The sequence below is a fragment of the Littorina saxatilis genome, linkage group LG17 (genome assembly GCF_037325665.1).
Source record: "Littorina saxatilis isolate snail1 linkage group LG17, US_GU_Lsax_2.0, whole genome shotgun sequence".
Lineage (NCBI taxonomy): Eukaryota > Metazoa > Mollusca > Gastropoda > Littorinimorpha > Littorinidae > Littorina > Littorina saxatilis.
In genome coordinates this window covers 29323938-29344221 of record NC_090261.1, presented here as the reverse complement: position 1 = coordinate 29344221, position 20284 = coordinate 29323938, and the positions used below count along the sequence as shown (strand labels likewise).

General features: G+C 41.2%; 1 protein-coding gene across 1 annotated transcript in view; it reads left to right on the top strand.

Annotated features, from left to right (window-relative positions):
• LOC138952637 (homeobox protein SIX6-like) overlaps positions 1-20284 on the top strand; it is a 32987-nt gene that overhangs the window by 12215 nt on the left and 488 nt on the right. The window contains exon 3 of the mRNA XM_070324341.1: positions 17648-20284. This exon is cut by the window's right edge and continues 488 nt beyond it. Within this exon, the coding sequence (XP_070180442.1) occupies positions 17648-18212 (565 nt within the window). The 3' untranslated portion in view covers positions 18213-20284. The remainder of the gene's footprint in view (positions 1-17647) is intronic.

Below are 20284 nucleotides of genomic sequence, written 5' to 3'. Positions count from 1 at the left end.
ATCTAGGTCTGATAAGTTAAAGGCGAGAGTGTCAGCACATGCACGTGTGTGCACTGTGTGTACCTCTGGATTTGTGTGCATGCAGTATACGTGCAAAAAGTATAGTCAAAACATTGTTCTGTTTGGACATTTAGCAAAATTGCAAGTGTTGTAGTCGAGAAAGGAGAAATCGTCAGTTGAATGGTGTTAACGTGCATACACATCTGTTTGTTGTTGTTGTTGTTGTTGTTGTTGTTGTTGTTGTTGTTGGTGGTGGTGGTGGTGTGTGTTTGTGTGTGTGTGTGTGTGTGTGTGTGTGTGTGTGTGTGTGTGTGTGTGTATGTGTGTGTGTATACAGTATACTTTGTCTTTGTTGCCTGTACTATTGTTTTCTTACAAGGGCAAACAAGAAGAAATAGGTTTTTGAACCACGCCGTTTCATTGAGTGTTCCGTTTACATTATGTTAGTGCGAATCAAAACAAAATATGTTAAAGCTATTTATTTTCCTCTATTTATATAGTATGACAAAGGTACATCATTTCTGAACGGTATTTCCCGCAATACATGTATATCTAAAACAACATGAATAGTTATTAAGAATACATTTGGAGATTAATTTTACGCTGTAAGCTCCAGGCGCATGCAACATTCTATTTACGACTTGCTTGTAATTATATTTTTGTTCTTTCCTACCTTTCATTTTTCTGTAACACTGCATACGGAACAAAATAATACGCTTTTGTCTTTACAAAATCTCAGCACAGATGGAGCGCCCCGTTTGTCTGTCTGTCTGTCTTTGTGCCTGATGGTTTAAACAAGTTTATTCAATAAATTCCATTGGTACTATTACCGCATACATGAAATTAGCAACATGGAGCACAACAAGCTAAGCTTATGAGCGTACTCTTGAAAGCAAATGAAATTTGGCGGACGATTTTAATATAACAAATTTGAAATAATGTCAAAATAATAATGGTAAATTATGGTAGACAAACATGTAACAAAAAACAAAAGAAAAAAAAACCAATGCTAAACTAACAACAGTTCTCACACGCGCTCGCACACTCACTCACTGTGCCTGATGATCTATCTCTTGCATGATTTTGGAACATTAGCAGTTAATCTGTTTCGGATTCCTATATGAGTGTGTGTGTCTCACTCTCTCTCTTTCTATATATAAGACCCTTAATTTCTCTCTCTGTCCCTCTCTCTCTCTCTCTCTCTCTCTCTCTCTCTCTCTCTCTTTCTCTGCCCCTCTCTCACTCTGTCCCTCCCCCCTCTCTCCCCCTCTCTCTCTGTTCCTCCCTCTGTCTCTCTCACTCTGCCCCTCCCCCTCTCTCTCTCTCAGTCTCTCTGTCTCTCTGTGTCTCTCTCTCTCCCTCTCTCTCTCTCTCTCTCTCTCTCTCTCTCTCTCTCTCTCTCTCTCCGCTCTTCTTCTTCTCCCTCCGCTTTGCCCCGCCCCTGTTGTTGGAGGAACAATCCCCCCGTGTTGTGACGGAGGTATTGATTGGAACGTGTGCAGCCAACCGTGGATACATCACCCTCCCTTGGCCTGTCAGTCAGTCAGCCCTGTCATGCAAGCAAAAAGCCTTCGGAGCCATTATATTAGAGGGAGAAAAAAATTCTCTGTCGATGCTGAAAGTAATCTGAAATAATAACTGCCAACCAAGGACTGAGAAGAGAGAGGGAGAACTTTTGTGGAGAGGGGGGGGGGATGGGAGGGGAGGAGAGGAAGAGAGAGAGAGAGAGAGAGAGAGAGAGAGAGAGAGGTTGACAGACAGACAGACAGACAGACAGACAGACAGACAGTAGTCAGAAAAAGAGACAGATATATAAAGGGAGACATACAGGAATACAGAAGCAGAGAGACAGAGAAGCAGAGTCTTAGAGACAGAGAAAGATTTTTTTCAGTATAAAAGCAAATCAATTTTAACGGGCACGCCTGGCATTCAACCATGCGTCTTTTGCCTCAAACAATGGCAGATATTTTCCTTGTCATTTGCGCTCTGAAAAAGACGTTTTTACGCTGCTACATAGATCAATGCTAGCGTCATATCAAGATTGAAATATATATTTCTTGTCATTACGTAATGATCAGTCTGTTCACCCTGAAGAGGAATGTTTTCCTGAAAGCAATAATTTGAAATAACGAGGGCTATGGAAATACGAAAAGAAAAGAAAAAAGAAAAGAAAGGACTTAAAAATATTTTGAACATATCTTTTTTTTAAATTTTTTTTTAAACCGGAGGCAGTTTTAATTCGAAAATCGAAAGACGAAGAAGAAAACACAAATTATCCGGCAATTCTTCTTTCTGTGAGTAGAGGAAGGAAGAAAAAGCTTTGACCTGCTCGGTTATTGGCTATTGTTTGCCGAGGATTCGAAAAAAATAACATCTGAGATTAAGAAAGCAGACAGACACATTGTGAGCTTTAAATCTAAAAGTTTATTTTCTTCTGGTTTCCTTACAAAAATGGCCGCAGGTAACAGCTAATGCTTCGTCGTGCAATTGATCTTTGCTATGTTTGATGACCAAACTTAGCTTGGAGAATGGTTTGCTATCTTTTATAACTGCACACACATTGAAGAAATCGTTTCGAAGACAATATTTTCAGTTTTGAAAAGAAAAAAGAAGAAAAATGCTGGAAGGGCAAGAGTTTATAATAAAGACAATTATCATTTCTTGTTAGTTTGTTTGATGACCAGACTGAGTTTTTCTTTTACAACACTGGGGAGTGCTTTGCATGAAATCTTGTGTTATTGCACCGTAAAAGAACAGTTTAAATGACGATATGTCTTCAGTTTTGATAACATAATCTTTGATGACCTGAAACATGCTATGAGCGCCATAATTTATAAACACAAAGAAAGTTTGCACAAAACATCAGTTATAATTTACTGTTTTCATGTTTGATGACCAAACTGAAATTTGTTACATGAGCTTGGAGAACGATGTATTGTCTTTTGTCATTGTAGCTTGAGGGAACACAATCTAGAAGACAAACGTTTCAGGTTTGTTCGTAAGAACAAGAACAAATATGCTACGACCACTTAATTTACTATGTACACGACACACAAAAGGAACGTTTGCACAAAATAGACAGTTGATATAATTATCTTGTTTGGGTTGAAGGTTAATGCATGTTTTTGAGTGCTGTTGCATGGGTGGAGATGTTTTGACTGAGTATACGAGAGATAAAAAGGCATAACCCACTGCTTTTCCTGGCAAGGTTTGTTTTTTTCTCGTAATTTCAATGTTGGAATGGAAAAAAAAGGATAAAAGGCAACAGCAAAAAACCCCAAAAAACAAACAAACCACGACATATGAAAGAGGATGAAAAAAGAGTTAAATTGAATCAAAAATAACAACAATTAATCATCAAAGCGAACTCAACTGATTTTGTACAGTTGTGCTTGTGAATGGGACTCAGTCATAAAGACAGCGAGAACATTATTTTGACCACGTGAGATTGCCAGTCAAAGGATTGAGCGATAAAGCCCGGGTATATATCCGTGATCCACCTGCTGTTTAGGATGTTAAACGGGTAGCCAAATGGACAGATATCACCGGCTACCCGGGGTGGGAGAGAGAAAGACCGGAAGTGAAACAACATCGTGTCGCCCACACGCCATTTCTGCGCAACCAAGAACGAGCACTCTGGTATCTAGGAACGAGAACTCTCTGCCTGCTAGGGACGTGTCAGTTATCGCCCCTATTCACTTTCGTGTGAACGTTCCTGTCTTGTCAACCTCGTAACTTTAACAATGGAAGGTGTGGGCGAATTTTTGTCAGAAGGAAATGATTGAGGAGTCATAGATATATACAGGGTAGAGTTTTAGACCTGCACAGCCTTTTATGGTATCTGCCCTGCTTAAAGATCAAAACAAATGTATTTGAATAAATCAAGGTTTTTATCCGCGTATTGATTTCCATAAAATTAATGCTGAAATACCAACACCAAAATGAAAATGTCGGCCACGGAAATAAATCAGTAGGAAGATTCAAAACAAAGGAAGTTTGGAGTAATATCCAATAACACTCTCTCTCTTTCTATATATAAGACCCTTAATTTCTCTCTCTCTCTCTGTCCCTCTCTCTCTGTGTCCCTCTCTCTCTCTCTCCGTCTCTCTCTCTCTCTCTCTCTCTCTCTCTGTGTCCCTCTCTCTCTGTCTGTCCCCTCTATCTCTCTCTCTGTGTCTCCCTCTCTCTCTCTCTGTCCCTCTCTCTTTCTCTCTCTGTCCCCTCTATCTCTCTCTCTCTCTGTCCCTCTCTCTCTCTTTCTCTGCCCCTCCCTCTCCCTCTCTCTCTCTGTCCCTGGTTTTGACAAAGAGACCAATATTTCTGCGTGTCTGCATTAAGTTCCATACAGCAGCAAAAAAAGCATACTGCTACTGGAATGAAGAAGAACAATAAGAAAGAAAGAAATTCAGCAACACCTAAGCTTTATGCACATGTACATCTCATGCACACAACGACTGAACAACACGGATCATCACTCTCCTGTTATCCAGCAGTTTAACTTGTTCTCCTCGAAATCACCTGCGACTATCATTCTCAGCGTGACATGTGCATGCTTAATCTCTTTGACTGGGTCTAAGTGTATCAGGAATGGGATAGAACTGTCCTCTTAGCACCTGGGGTGGCCAATCTATCGGTGTCCGGGTGTAAGGTGTCGCTGTGTTGTGGAAAACGATCTACCCAACCCCTGATAACCTTCCTCCAAGCCTATACAGGCGAGTTCAATGGTTTTCAGGCCTAACGTTTGGGATCAAATATATACTGATTGCAATGATGCAATCGAAATGTTTTGGTTTAAACAATGTTTTATTTCCATTTGCTTATTAATGAAATGTACATTCATTTAAAATATGAAAACAACAAGCCTATAGGATCGAAATGTTCCAGTCCTCAAATTCATTTTTCGACATTATAATTATCTATCTCCTCTTGCTTTGATTATTTTCGAACAGATTTGTTTTTGTTTTTGGTTACAAGCTGATTTCATGCAAATACTTAGATTCTTCAAGCCTTATTTTCGCGTCTACTGTCATTGATACGGTTGAAAATGAAGCACGGCAGGCACTGGAGAAACTCGTTTTTGTTTTTATTCCGTGGTAAATGGAAAAACAAATTCTATGTGTTCAGAATTGAAATTTATTTTTTAGTACCATTTTTGTAACATTTTACAGCTTGTCTGATCTCATGAAATCTCCGGTTCTTTACCGAAGTAATGTCTATACATCCTGATATTTGTCCTATGATTTTCTGTACTAGCATGGCTAGTGTTTATCGTGATTAATTACCGAATCGTAGCGTAGAAGACCAGATGCTTTGGAGTCTAGACAAACTGCACAGTAAGTAAGTTATATATAGTTACCCCCCCCCCAGCCCACCCCCCTCCTTGTCACCTCTTTTGGCCAGGAAGCCAAGCATGCATAACCTGTTGATATCGTTAGGTAACTCAATTTGCAGACAAAATCATCACACGAGAAGGGATGATGATAAACAGATAATCGTATCAACCGCAGGCGCGTGCAAAGGTTAGACCATTACACACAAGAAAGTGACTTAGCTTGCCGCGCCAATCAAAACTTACCGATAGAAACGTCGGCCAGCAAACACGAACTATCACAGGAAAAACCTCGACTGGAAGGAGTTTTAGGGGCAGTAACGATAACTCTATACAAAAAGGCGTTAGTCGCTTAACTCCCTTTACACCTCGTCGCGTCAAAAGTCCCCGATAAGGTGTTGATAGCAAACTACCATGATCCCTGGCATGCTCTGTTCAACCTCTTGATTGACATATCGGCCACAAGATTGGCGAATTCTTAACATGGTGAGAAGGTCCTGTTGGACCGCTTTTAGGCACGATTCGGGAATTGTCGGCTCCGAATCGGCGATTAAGGTTAAATTTAGTGTAAGTGGAAACCCCAAAGACGAAAGGTTGAGAGAGAATCGATATATCTTATACCTGAAAGCGTGCGAAAAACCTATCAGGTAAAAATAAGTCGATTTCGATTCATGTAAATCAGGGTTAAGGCAAAGGGCTTTCAAGCGTCTGCCAATGACTTTGTTATGGGTTAAGATTAAACTTTTCCAACTGCATTCGATAGGTGTTTGCCAAACATGTTTCTTAGCGCCAATGGTTGTGAAAGGCACAGTCGTTTATGATTGAATGTCTTAATAAACGCTTGTGGCAATCTGATTTAAAAAACCCACAAAATCTTAGTTCGCACACACGAAGCAGCCAGGCTGTTGGTTTAAGGAATGTGTCCAAGTGTCTTAACCCATGTAAAAGTATTCATGTATTGTTTTGTCAATAACAAACGTTCCAACAACCCACCTTTATTTTGTTGGATTCCATGTAAAAGCCTATCATTATAACCAGGACAACCTTTTTCACGGGAAGGACACTGCCTTGAAGGGGGTGTGGGTAAAAGGGGGCTGAGTGGCCGAGTGGTAACGCACTTGCGCTCGGAATCGAGAGGTTGCGTGTTCGACCCTGGGTCAGGCCGCTATTTTCTCCCCCCTTTCCTAGCCTAGGTGGTGGGTTCAAGTGCTAGTCTTTCGGATGAGACGAAAAACCGAGGTCCCTTCGTGTACACTGCATTGGGGTGTGCACGTTAAAGATCCCACGATTGACAAAAGGGTCTTTCCTGGCAAAATTGTATAGGCATAGATAAAAATTGTCCACCAAATACCCGTGTGACTTGGAATAACAGGCCGTAAAAAGTAAATATTCGCCGCAATGGCTTGAGATTTACTGGCCGATGTGAATGCGTGATGTATTGTGTAAAAAATTCCATCTCACACGGCAGAAATTAATATGTAAATCGCCGTGAGCTCTTGTGAGAAGGGGCGATTAATAAATGTCCATTATTATTATTATTATTAAAAAAAAATCCCACTTTGCAATCACGAAGCAGTCAGTCTGTTCATATTTTGGAGTGTCTCCATGCAAGTGAAGGGTAGGTCTTATCCCATACAAAAGCCAAAAGCCAGGTCAACCGTTTTCACGGGTTGGACAATGCCTTGAAGGGAGCGTGGATTAAAAGTAGGCTGCTAACAAGATTAAAATGCCGATGAGATATTCTTCACCACCTCTCCTCTCCCCTACTTACTCAGCGGGGCCAGATGTTCACGGGGTTAGGAGTTCCAAGGTCGCAACACCTTGTGGGAAAAGACAACACCGACAGCGACTTTGGACAGGAAGTGACGCAACATTGTCTTAGCTTCTTGCGACACTGAAGCAGATGAGCAACGGAAAAGAGCATGGACAGAGACGGGGGGAGAGGGGTGGTGGTGGTGGTGGTGGTGATGGGGGTGAGAGTGAAAGGTGAGGAGGGAAGTAAGATGGTGATCCATCCTCAACGTGGTCGTGTATTGTTTAGAGTTAAATACCAATAGTGAGTAAGTCCTTGTCCTCCTCTTCTCCCTTCTTCAGTCCCACCCCTTCTCTCATAGATCCCTCTCCGCCCCCCCCCCCCCCCCCCTGTGTAAGCACCGCGCCCGTCTCATCCCTCTTCTGATTTGGTTGTCATGGTGAACTCAATTTTGAGTGAAGGAAGTCACCGAAATCTGCGTGAGAGAATTCCACGTTTACGCGGCAGTTTACACAATTATACCTTTAAACTTGTTTTGCAACGCGTCTCGCACACCCAGAGATGCATTACTTCTGCATCTGGCATCTTTATTCTCTGTTTTTCTGATGTCATGTTCTCCGGGCTTCTATTCTTAATCCAGGCTTAGCAGATGCCATCCAAACAGGATTACACAAGAGAAGATCATTGACTTCATTAGTTTTCTCCCGATGACTCTTGCAAATTACGTCTATGCCGTGAGAGAGTTCCAACTTCAGGAATACACGGTAATATTGACATAACATAGACTATAGGATGAGCATAAATTCCATGACAAAATTGCCTGAACAGGCTCTTTTTCTCTCCTTCCTTGTCGTCATATATATAATGATTCTTTCTATCTGTCTTGACTTTAAAGTTAAATCTGAGTTTAATTTTCACTGTCAAAGAATCTCAGTCATGAGAAAAAGAATGACCCTTCCTTTTACAGAAAAGGATGTTGTTGACTGATTTGGTTAACAGCTGTAACATCTTGTTATACTTGTTGTCAAGGATACGCACGTGATACATAACTGCCATCCCTGTTACAGAAACTCAATTTGGTCTTAAGTTTAATGAAAGGAGCACAGTATGCGCCTTGAACACAAAACAAAACTCGTTGTCTTTGTGAAAATGCCGTTTTAGCAAGTCGTATTCAAACAATAAAAATCGAATCATAAACAAGTGAATTTCCGAGGGAGGGGTGTCTTAAGACATTATTATTGTGTCCATGTTTATATGCAGCGCACCGTTTTACGTCATCGTCGTTCGTTCGCGAACACAGTCATTATAGCAAAGAGCAAGGTTACGGCAATAGAATGATGTAACAGGTGTTAACAAAATCACTAAAGACGGCGGATGATGCGCGGAGGATCAAATCGCACACAAAAAGTTTCGCTATTTAGCAAACCGTCTGACACCTCCGCTGAAGAATGGAGAGGCAACGTCTATATTCGAGACATTAACCTAACAAAAGCATGCTGCGACATCGCCTCAAGGGCAGATCACATAGGCCAACAAGAAAGTTGTGACACGAAACCAGATTAAAGTTTTGGAGGAGTAGGATCTTGACAGTGTAAAGCCACACACACACAGCGGAGAAAAGAAGACGTTAGTGTTTGCACGTTGAGGTGTAGAGTTCTGTTGAGGCTGAATGTAAAGCTCTAATGGACAACACTGAGAAGACGTGGTCTTGCGAACCCTGTCGGTTTTTGTCAGTGACGTAAATGCTTTGCTTCTGTTGACTATGGCGTAAAAGCGATTCAAAACGATGGGGCAATGGGGGAAGGGGATATTGGGGCAATGGGGGAAGGGGATATTGGAAAGTAGATGATTATAGCTCCTACAGACACATTTGTGTCAACTTTTTTTTTCTGATGAAGGGTAATGTTGCCAAAAAATCATGCACAGAGCCCCCCCCCCCCCACCCCCCCACCCCCCTCACCTACGCAAGAGAGAGAGATAGAGAGAGAGAGAGAGAGAGAGAGAGAGAGAGAGGCAGAGAGACAGAGAGACAGAGACAGAGACAGAGATAAACAGAGAGAGACCGAGACAGAGAAGGACAGAGAGAGATAGGGAGAAAAAAGAGACAGAGAGGAAAATAAATAAAGAGAGAGAGAGAGACAGATAGAGACAGACAGACGGACAGAGATAGGCGAACAGCTGAGACTTTGTTTTCATTCAGTAAAACTTCATACCCTTTCCGCTAAATCGCTCAGAGAAGAACAAATTGTTGTAATGTGTATACAGCTAGCAAATGCTTCTTGTATGTGTGTGAGACGGTGTGTGGAGGGGCGCAGAGAAAAGCGCGGGTGGGGGGGGGGAGGGGGGGGGGGGGAGCGGGGGCGATACAGATAAGCTACATGGGGGAAGGGAGGGCGCTATTGTGTTCAATGTTTACCTGTAACACCTGTGGACTCCTCATCGCTGTGTCCCCCTCCCCCTGTTATCTCCTCCCTTGTCACAACACGAGTTCCCGTTCGCAGGCCTCTCTCTCTCTTTGCCCCTCTTTATCCCGCTTTCCTGCCCATAACATATGGGAAATTAGGTCCCCCGTCAGGTGTGTAGGCAGGGTTGAGGCGAATTCTCTCAATAAAAAATAAAAATAAAATGAAAATCTACAAAATAAAAATGATAATTAAATTAAATGAAAAAAATGAAAAAAAGGTCAATGCCATTATAGGGGGGGGGGGGGGGGTGATAGACGTTCATTTCGTTGCGAGTGTGTCTATATATTATGGTTTGTGGCTGAAAGTTTTATGAAAATAAATACGTGCATGCAGTGAATATTTAAGGTGCATTGGAAATGAACGTTTGGAATCTTACCTGCGGATGTTTTTCTTTTGCCGAAGGAATGTCTGTGCAGTTCTTTTCAAAAAGTCTGTTGATATAAAAGAATGATTATTGTTAATTGGTGTATTTATTTATTCTATATGAGAAGGTAATATAGAAGCGTTTCAGACGGATATTATAATTTTTCTTTAATTATGTTTTTGGAGTAGGGGTGTTTTTTTAATTTCCTTTGTTTGTTTGTTGTTGTTGACTGATTTTAATAGAGCCTTTTAAATTATAATTATAAAACGTGCACCAAACTAACCGTGACCGAATTTCGCCTCCACTGATGTGTCACTCGAAATTAATGTAGTTTTGTCTACTATTATATAATCTAAAAAGTCGTCCATGCATGTATTATTTTAATGCTTTAACAATTCGACCATCACTATAAACCTTCTTTTCTTCTTCCTGTCAGCCTGTATCTTTTCAGCTGTTCGTGAGAAACTGAACACATAACATCAGATGCTCAAACTGATATGCATCAGCCCTTCTCTCTTTAACAAAGCATCAACAACTTTCACCCATAACAGCTCCTCTGGTCCCGCTATCTTGCCGATACACATGTATAATACCACGCTCAAGCCTCAGCTATAACAATATATCTGCCGCCGGATATGCTCAAAGGGAATGTAGTTTTTTTTTATCGGGTTTACCGAACAATACAGGCTCTAGGGATGAAAAGCAGGTTGTTTATTTTATTATATTTACTAAGCTGACACACAAAAAAAAATAAAATAAATATATATATATAAAAAAAATCCACTGAGAATAGTTTATGAACGAAAGGGAAGTCAGTACTATGGACTGATCTGAATCAATCGCCCCTAAGCGATTTAACACTATACAAGACAAGGTGACAATTAAACATGGATTACAACTTGAGATAAAAAAAACAAACAAGTCACTGTCTTGTACCTTGCACTCGTTCATCAGATGTCAATTGAGTAGTTTACTTACCACACAATTAGTCCTTTCTATCGCATTAACGGAAAATATCACACCTGAAATTCATGTCACATACTGGTGACACGATAAGAAGTCAAAATGTAACGGAGTTAAAAAAAATTCAAAATCTAATCTTTGGACAGTTTTATAGCTTGCAGTATAGAATTGACCTCTGCATCTGAGCTTCGCGGACAATAGTGGTATAGTTGCTCTCAATTTATCGTCCAGGCCGAATCATGCAAGAAGACATTTTCTACATGTATGCTTATAATTCGTGTCACTTAGTTTTGACAGAATGATAAACCCAACAATTGACCGTGTAAAACCAACAGATTAAGATAAATCTCGAACTATCTGTAAGCAAAATTATACACTTTGGTTTCCTTCAAAAATCGACGACTGCTGTTTCACAGATGGTGTATTCGACTGTCGCCTTAAAGTTTGCTTAAAGAATTAAACCCGAAATTACCGTTCGTTTTTTGACATGATAAGAATGTTTCAGATGCAGTCATTATAGCTTAAGATAGTAAGTAAATGTTGCTTCAGTACGTTAATGACAATTAGAGCCCGATAAGTACAATTAACACGTCTTGTCTATCGCATTAACACACTTCGACCGCATTAACGAATTGCCTTCTGCTTGTTTGTGAGATGATAAGAAACACACACATAATGGTGAACAAATTACAGCTTATTATTTTCTCCCTTCTGTGTCTGTCTGGGGATTGTACATTTGACTTTGAAGCAATTAAGACTATTCTGTATTTGCTATTATTTTGTCAAAAGATGATGTCGGATTGTAGATTGTCAATGCACTAATTCCATGACACCAAATTAGTGCCATGCTAGAAACGTATAGAAAATACTGAAATGAAATCACAACTTAAGAGATTAATAGTACATTTTTGTATCACAACAGATGCTTTGAATCGCAATTTAAAAAAGAGTTGTTTAAAGAATGTTAACAAATCTTTTGTATCCGATTATTATCTTTTTTTAAAGATAGATAGAAAGAAAAACCGTCATACTATTTGCCTAATAGATGTATTTAATGTTAGTTTTTCTCCTTTCTTTCAAAGCATGCACTCATTATTTCTGTCTTGCTATTAGTTTCTTGACATTCTTCTCAAACATTTTATATGATTGATTTTGAATATGTCTGATTCGGTACATTTTGTGGTGCTGTCTCGCCTACATTTTCATCTCTTTGCTTGGTGGGTCAAACTCTTCATCTTGTCATGGATTTGTATTAAAAAAAACCACGTCATCATGGCATTCAGCCTCTATTATACCGTATATGACTCGAGGCTATGTTTCTTACTCTCAGAATCTTCTTAACTGAGACACACGGTTCTACTCCAAACTCAACAACCGGTACTTGTTATTGCAACCTATGAAAACATTTAGTGTGAAAGGGAAGATGAGTAATAGCAAAAATCGGGGAAAATGTCCACAATGTTTGATTTGTCATTAATAGGGTTACGGCGTTCTGGGGATCTTTTCCGTGGTTGAAGGACCCTTGCACTTGCAAAAGAAATTATTCTTGAGAGTGTGGGATGAGGTTGTGTTTATCTTGCGCGTTATGTGTTCGATCCTTGTACAATGAAAAAAAACCCACATATTTCTTCACTGGCTCGAGCGCGCGCACGCACATAGACGCACGCATGCACGCATGTATAGAAACGTACACATATACACACAGGCGTCCACACAGGCGTCCAACAACAACAACAACAACAACAACAACAAACAACAACAAAAACAACAACACATTTATCGTAGACCTCGATTAAAAAGCGATTAAACCAAAACCAACGTCACCACAAACACCACAACACCCCAACCCACCCCCACCCACCCATCCGCACCCACCCCCACCCCCACCCCCCACAGGCACTCACACAGAAGAAGACCAGGTCAAACGCCTCACACACTCTCTCGAAAACCCCACACACCATATTAATTTCTATGGGGCACACACAGACCAAGGGCTCGGGGTGGGTGAATACCGTTTTAACGAAGGAACTCTTCACTCGGTCCTCGACAAGGCTCGAAGACGATCCGTTGTTTGATCAGTCTTTGCCCTCAGAGGCGTCTTTCACTTTTCTCGCGTCAGAGTCGAGGTGGAAAGGAGGTATTATTATGATGGGGATGGCAAATTGTGTCGCCGTGTTAGATGTCGTCTTGCAAGGGTCGGGTAGAAGAGTGTACACGGTCTCGGGTCTCTTTCTGTCGGTGCGGTTGTTGTTGGGTTTTCTGTCTCCGTGTCTTCTCTCTGTATCAGTCTCTCTTCCTGTTAATGTTTCACTCTGCCAGTCTGCCTATCTATGTTGTTGTCGCGTTTGTCTCTCCCCATCCTCTCTTAATATTTGAAAATGTTCTCTGGAAAGGCAAGAGTGTAGTTGGAAAAACAGTAACAACAACAGAAGATTCATGGTCAGAACTGCATGACTTGATTGTCAAGAACAAGTTTGAGAAAACCGTCGAACTGTCCCTCCCACCCCCTTCCCCCACCCCCTCACCCCACCCAATCTGTTTGTCTGATCTGCTTTTACATTTTTGAAACAATTATCAAGGAGGAGCGCGTCATTGTTATTTTTGGTTATTGCCTATGATTGTCCTTGCTTTAAATTTTTTTAATTGTCCATCATGCTATTGACCCAATATCATTGTCACTGTTGACATTTTTACACGTCTCATGTAGTATACCGCTTAGGGTCGCAGAAGATTCTTCCTTATTTTTTTGGCTTGAAGGCAAGAAGTCATTTTGAGGCTAAGAAAGATAACTGTTTTCTAGTGATGCTCTTTTGCGTCCGGAGTCTTCAAACACGCGTGTGATGTCGGCCAATCAATGATAACTGGGTTTGCCCACTTCCGGTCACGCGCACAGCCTCTTCTCATGGACGGCAGACACACTTCTCCGTCTCCAGATGGGTAGCAGTGCGCAAACACGCCGATCCGACTTTTGCAAGTTCTCCTGTTTGGTTTACGTGGCTGGCATAAAAATGGCGCTCGGCCCACAGTGTGACAGAGAGTTTGTCACCGAAACGAAACTGTCTTTTGTAAAGAGAGCGGCTCGCGCCTGTCGTTGGAACGTGTTACCGTCTGGGGTGGGAGTTAATAATTACAGTCTTTTATTAATTTACACTTGGCGGGCGAGCGATACGAGGGTAAATTTGTTTTGCGCTTTGCCTTAGCAGACGAGCGGTTCGGGCCCGTGTTACAAATTGTCCGAGCAAATATGGCGTTAGAAATGAGACAGGTGCTGCTTTGCTACACTCGTGGAGCGAAGCTATATGTCCCAGGTTGTCTTCTGAACCGTCGGCTGGTTTGTGTACAGGGAACTTCCAGAGAAGTTTCTCCTCGCAGGAACATTCTCATTAGTCGTCAGTCATTTGTCAAATTTTGGTTAATCTTGGCGAAAGGGATTCCAAGTGCTTCTGGAGTGCTTTCTGGCGGCATTGGCGGCTGAGCTTGAAATGTTACGTGCGCACACACATACATGGTCGTTACATGACAAATGCACGGTATTTGTGTCTGTTTCAGTAAAAAAAAAATTCCAAGTTCCTTTTTTGCTGTCTTTGTTGTTGTTGCATCTTTACATTTTCAGAAACACAAACCCCCAGGAAGACTTTTATTAATTCGTATAATTTCAAATAAGCCAAAACGAAAAAAAACATATAGGGGAGGGGGGACGCATTAAACTCCACACCTGCCCAAATCTCTAGTTGACAAATCACATTTGTAGCAACTTGACCAATCAATGGTAGTCTGAATTAAAAACTAATAGGGCTGCCAGGACAGACCATACCTTTTAGCAATTCAGCACAACGCATTCGACTCGTTCGCATTCTCTTTCCCTTTGGCATATAGCTTAGCATAACGCTTTACTCTGATTTTCAAAGCCACCGCGGTTGTCAGTGTGTGTGTTCTGTCAGCCGCGGTCATTACGGCCTATTCATCAGCGACTGACCATTGACGGTCCATTACAATCATCATCTCTTTTTATTGAGGCCGACTATAATGATGCGGTTCGTGCGAAGCTGCAATGACAAGAGACCATACCTGAGTTTCGATCAGCAGTATGGCTGGATACAATGCAATACAATGAATGCATGATCGGTTGGTTGAGAATATGAGGAGGGGGGGGGGGGGTGACTGATGAGGGAATGGGGGAGAGGATGTGCTCAGAGAGAGAGACGGAGAGAGATAAAGAGAGCGAGAGAGAGAGAGAGAGAGAGAGAGGAGAGAGAGATAGAGAGAGAGATAAAGAGAGCGCGAGAGAGAGAGAGAGAGAGATAAAGAGAGCGAGAGAGAGAGATAAAGAGAGAGAGAGAGAGAGAGAGAGAGAGAGAGAGAGAGATTGATTGATTGATTGATTAAACTTTATTACAGAAGGATGGAGATTTTAGGCGTTGCCTAGTCTTACAATCTGTCCTTGCTAACTAACATGAATACAAAACAGAACATGAAAACATTATAAGAGCAAAAAAGGTTGACGGCAAAAATAATCATACAATCATATGATAATAAATGGCATTTAAAGGCAAAGAAAAAGTTATAGTATTTGATACTATTAAATACAATAACAGCAATAGAAATATGAAAATAGAAATAATGGTAATGATGATGATGTCATAACGATAATAACAATACTAACTGTAAAAAAATAAAAAAATAAAAAAATAACAACAATAATAATAATGATAATGATGATAATGGTTGTAATAATAATAATAATAATAATAATAATAATAATAATAATAATAATAATAATAATAATGATAATAAGCAAGCAACAAACAGCAAGTCAAGTGTACTCAAAAGTAAAGTTTAAAAAAAAAAGTCACGAGCAATAGAAACATATGGTCCAAATGAAACAACAACAGCAAGCAAGCAAAATAACAAACAGTAAGTCATTTGTATTTTACAAAAGATACCGACAACATAGCAAAAGGAAGAAAAGAACTACAACAAAGGATATACCAACACAACAGTAACAACAGAAACAGCAACCCTGAAAAGAGACTGCTATAAGATAACCGGTATGTATGATAACATTAGGACGGTTTAATACATCGGAGTAAACCCATTTTGAATCACCACTAGGTTACGATAACGGTGGAACGCTCCACTTGGAATCAGATTTGAAACAAATTATTATTATTATTATTGTGATCATTTTTATGCGCCTAATCTAGATATAGCCCTAGGCGCTTACATATTAATTTCTGCCGTTTGAAATGGAATTTTTTACAGACAGACAGACAAACAGACATTTTTTACACACAATATATAACGCATTCACATCGGCCAGTAAAGCTCAGTAGCCTATTAGGCGAGCATTCACCTTTCACGGCCTTTATTCCAAGTCAAACGGGTATTTGGTGGACATTTTTATCTATGCCTATACAATTTTGCCAGGAAAGACCCTTTTGTCAATCGTGGGATCTTTAACGTGCACACCCCAATGTAGTGTACACGAAGGGACCTCGGTTTTTCGTCTCATCCGAAAGACTAGTCTGTGTATTTGCTTTTTAAAGGCTTTGACTGATGGAATATGTTTTAATGCTGTTGGAAGTGAATTCCACACTGATGACCCTGAAAAGGCAAGACTAGACTTGTACAAATCTAGTCGGGGGCGAGGTTGAATGAATTTACTAGAACCATACCTGTTGGTTGCTTTTTGAAACAGCGACAGAATGTACTCTGGGACTTCCTTGTTCATAACCCTAAACATGAATAATGATTTATTCAGTTTAAGCTGCTGGTTCAACGGAAGGAGGCCAAGCAGTTTCAGTTTTTCGTCAGTATATAGTGACCGATGAGTTAGGTATCATAAGTTTAGCTGCACGACGATGGAGAGAATTCAGTTTGATCATGTGAACATCATTGCAGTTGTCCCATAACGTAGAAGCATAACTTAAATGCGAAAGAATGTGTGCATGGTAAAATAATTTAAGAACTGAAGTGTCGACATATTATCGTAGCTGCGAGAATAAGAACATGTTTCTCGACAGCGTTTTGTTTATATTGTTTAAATGACATTTCCAGTTTAGCTCAGAATCTATTGTGACTCCTAGAACCCGATGTTCACGCACTTGCTCAATCGGTGATGATCCAAGGTTAAGCTTTAGATCAAGTGGGGCCAGCTGATGTTTCTGTCTAGAAGTGATTACCATACTTTTAGTTTTTGCAGGATGAACTATCATAGTATTAGTGTTACACCAAATAAACATTTCATCGAGGCTTCTTTGAAGTGGTGACTCTAACACAGAGAGAGAGAGAGAGAGAGAGAGAGAGAGAGAGAGAGAGAGAGAGAGAGAGAGAGAGAGAGAGAGAGAGAGAGAGAGAGAGAGAGAGAGAGAGAAAGAGAGAGAGATTGTATGCTGTCCTATAAAGTCAGTGCTGTTTATGGAAGGCATCTACGTCATATTTGTAAGACGGCTGCAGCTTACAAGGAAATTACAACAAAAACGAAAATACGGCCCCTCAACAAAGTGAAGCAGCGCAAGCCGCATTTAACGCTTGTTCCCATGAAAAACTATTTGCATTCTATTTGTGTTTCATTTTAATGTTTTACTTCAACTTTATTCATTTTTATTTAAGTTTAATTTATTTATCTTATTTGATTTATTCATTTTGTATTTCCTTTATTCTTTAAAAAAAAGGTTTGCTGTTCCAATTATACCTCATCTTACTTTATTCGAGTGGCATATCAATTCCATAGACGGTAAATTTACATCCTTCATGTTCTTGGTGTGTTTCAGGCTTCAGCAGCATGGTCATCACTCCAAACTGGGCGGCGGGGACGGAGGGAGAGCAGACACCGTCTCCCCCTCCTCCTCCCACACTGGAGGTCGTCACGAGCCCGACATTGACCTTGAGGACGATGACGACTTCAGTGACCTTGACTCCGTGACCTCGACCCCGCCGCCAAGCGACAGTAATCACGACAGCGGTCACCTTGATAGCAGTCACGAGGACGAGCCGAGGCACTTCAAGAGCCTGACCCACAGTCCCCCACTCATCAGCACCTCCCTCCCCCCTTCCCACCATCATTTCCCCATCCCCGGCCTGAGGCTGCCTACCCCTCCGTCATCTACGTCATCGTCGGTGACGTCACTACCACTGCCTCTCTCCATGCCTCTGCCTCTGTCTCTGCCCTTGGCGTTACCCCCTCCACCTCAGCTACACCTGTCACTGGCCCCACCACTACCACCACTACCACCACTGCCACTACACTCTACTACTTCTTCTTCGTCGCCACAATCTCAGTCTCGGCCAACTCCGCCGCAGTCTCGGCCCTCACCACCCCCGGCTCGGACCACGTGATTGGAATTAGCATATGTGACACGTGACTCAAAATTGCACGCGTGATTTGTGACTGTGACAAAATAGTAAATGTGACTATTATTGGTGATCTTTTTTTTTTCTTCGTGGATTTTCATTACTGTGTGACCCAGTCGTGTTTGGAAGAGGAACGTGGCCAGTTATTTAATTCGGACTCACAGTTTTGTGTGTGAGGTGTGTGACGCTGTGCCAGTATTTTATGCAGGGCATCCTTCTTCAAGACGAGCACGTGAAGTTCGTGTGTGTACGTACGAATTAGAGCAAAAGCAAACTGTTCTCGAGAGCTCTGAGAAATGTGATCAAATCTGACAAAATAAGACATCATTTTTTAACTTTCGGTTTTACAGTGAGTCATCCTCTGGTTTCATTGAGTTTTAATTGTTATTTGGTGTTATAGAAATATAATAAAGAAAATAAATATATAAATGAACTAAAGAACAGGATGAGAGGGACGGGTGGGTGGATGGTTTGCTGTAAGGTAGAAGACAGCATTAAAATCAGATTAGAAGACAATTATAGGAAAGACGAGAAGAGAGCTTCACTTGTTAGCTGCATAGATGTATGAAGGACGTCTGATAAATAATGTACCAAAGCTAGAACATGACCTAATTGCAGAAGAGATTGACTCTCAAGTGTATGCCAGTGACCCCAAAATATGAACTTCAAGCGTGTCCTGCGAATGCAGTTTTGGTGTTTTGGAAACAATGTGTCTGTGAATGTGTGACTTTAAAGATCTGTTCGTGTACGGCATTTTCATGAAACCCTTGCATAGAACTTAGTTTCAGTTATTTTGCATTGGAATGCTTGATATTATTCACATGAATGTGACTGAAATTTTGTTTTATTTACTTTTATTTTTGTGGTATGTACAGACAACACCCCGCCCCCCCGAACTTTGAAAGTTGTGCAAAATGTATGACTATGTATTCCTTTTTTTAATTTTTTTTTACCCTTTCCTTATTCGGTTAACTCATAATTGTAATTACAAATGCATTTTACTTTTTACTTTGACGAGCATAATAAATCACAATCAGCTGTTTGTATTATGTGATAACATTTCTTTATTTTGGATCTAGGACAATATCCCGACAACTCTTTAAACTGATAGATTAAGTCAGGTGTCTTTTTCCCCGAAAAATGTAGACAGTTAAGAGACTGTCATGTTTGAAAGTGTGTGAACGATTTGTCGGTGCGTACGACGCTTATTGCAGCGGTATGTTAAGGGCAGACTATACCTGCGCAGTTTTAGCGGCACAGACGACGCACTGCATAGGCCTATTATTGATGCTGCGATAGGGATTATGACGAGTACTTGGCCTGTTTTCCTTTCACGCAACATGTAGCGGGCTGGGTTAATCAGCAGTGCGTCGTCTGTCCTGCTGAAGTTACATAAGTGAGCGCCAGGCCTTACGAGCCCTGAATGCTTTGTCTGTCTGAAATGTTTTGTAGCTTTCAATCCTTTCATATCCATATGCTTTCTTTCTTTGTCTTCACTTCCTCTTATTCCTTTTTTCTTCACTCACTCTGTCTTCCTCCCTCTCTCTGTCTTGTGCAAGACCCCCTCCTGTCTTCACTCTCTGCCACATTCATGTATCCCCCACAAAAGTATGATAGACACAAATGAAATTTCAAAGTGGCGTTTATTATCTTTTCTTTTACACTCTCTTTTTTCTTTTCAAACCACAACTCGGCCGCCGGCACGGTTGGCCTAGTGGTAAGGCGTCCGCCCCGTGATCGGGAGGTCGTGGGTTCGAACCCCGGCCGGGTCATTCCTAAGACTTTAACATTGGCAATCTAGTGGCTGCTCCGCCTGGCGTCTGGCATTATGGGGTTAGTGCTAGGACTGGTTGGTCCGGTGTCAGAATAATGTGACTGGGTGAGACATGAAGCCTGTGCTGCGACTTCTGCCCTGTGTGTGGCGCACGTTATATGTCAAAGCAGCACCGCCCTGATATGGCCCTTCGTGGTCGGCTGGGCGTTAAGCAAACAAACAAACAAACAACTCGGCCGAATCTTTTCATTGCTATTATACATGATAAGACGGCGACACACAA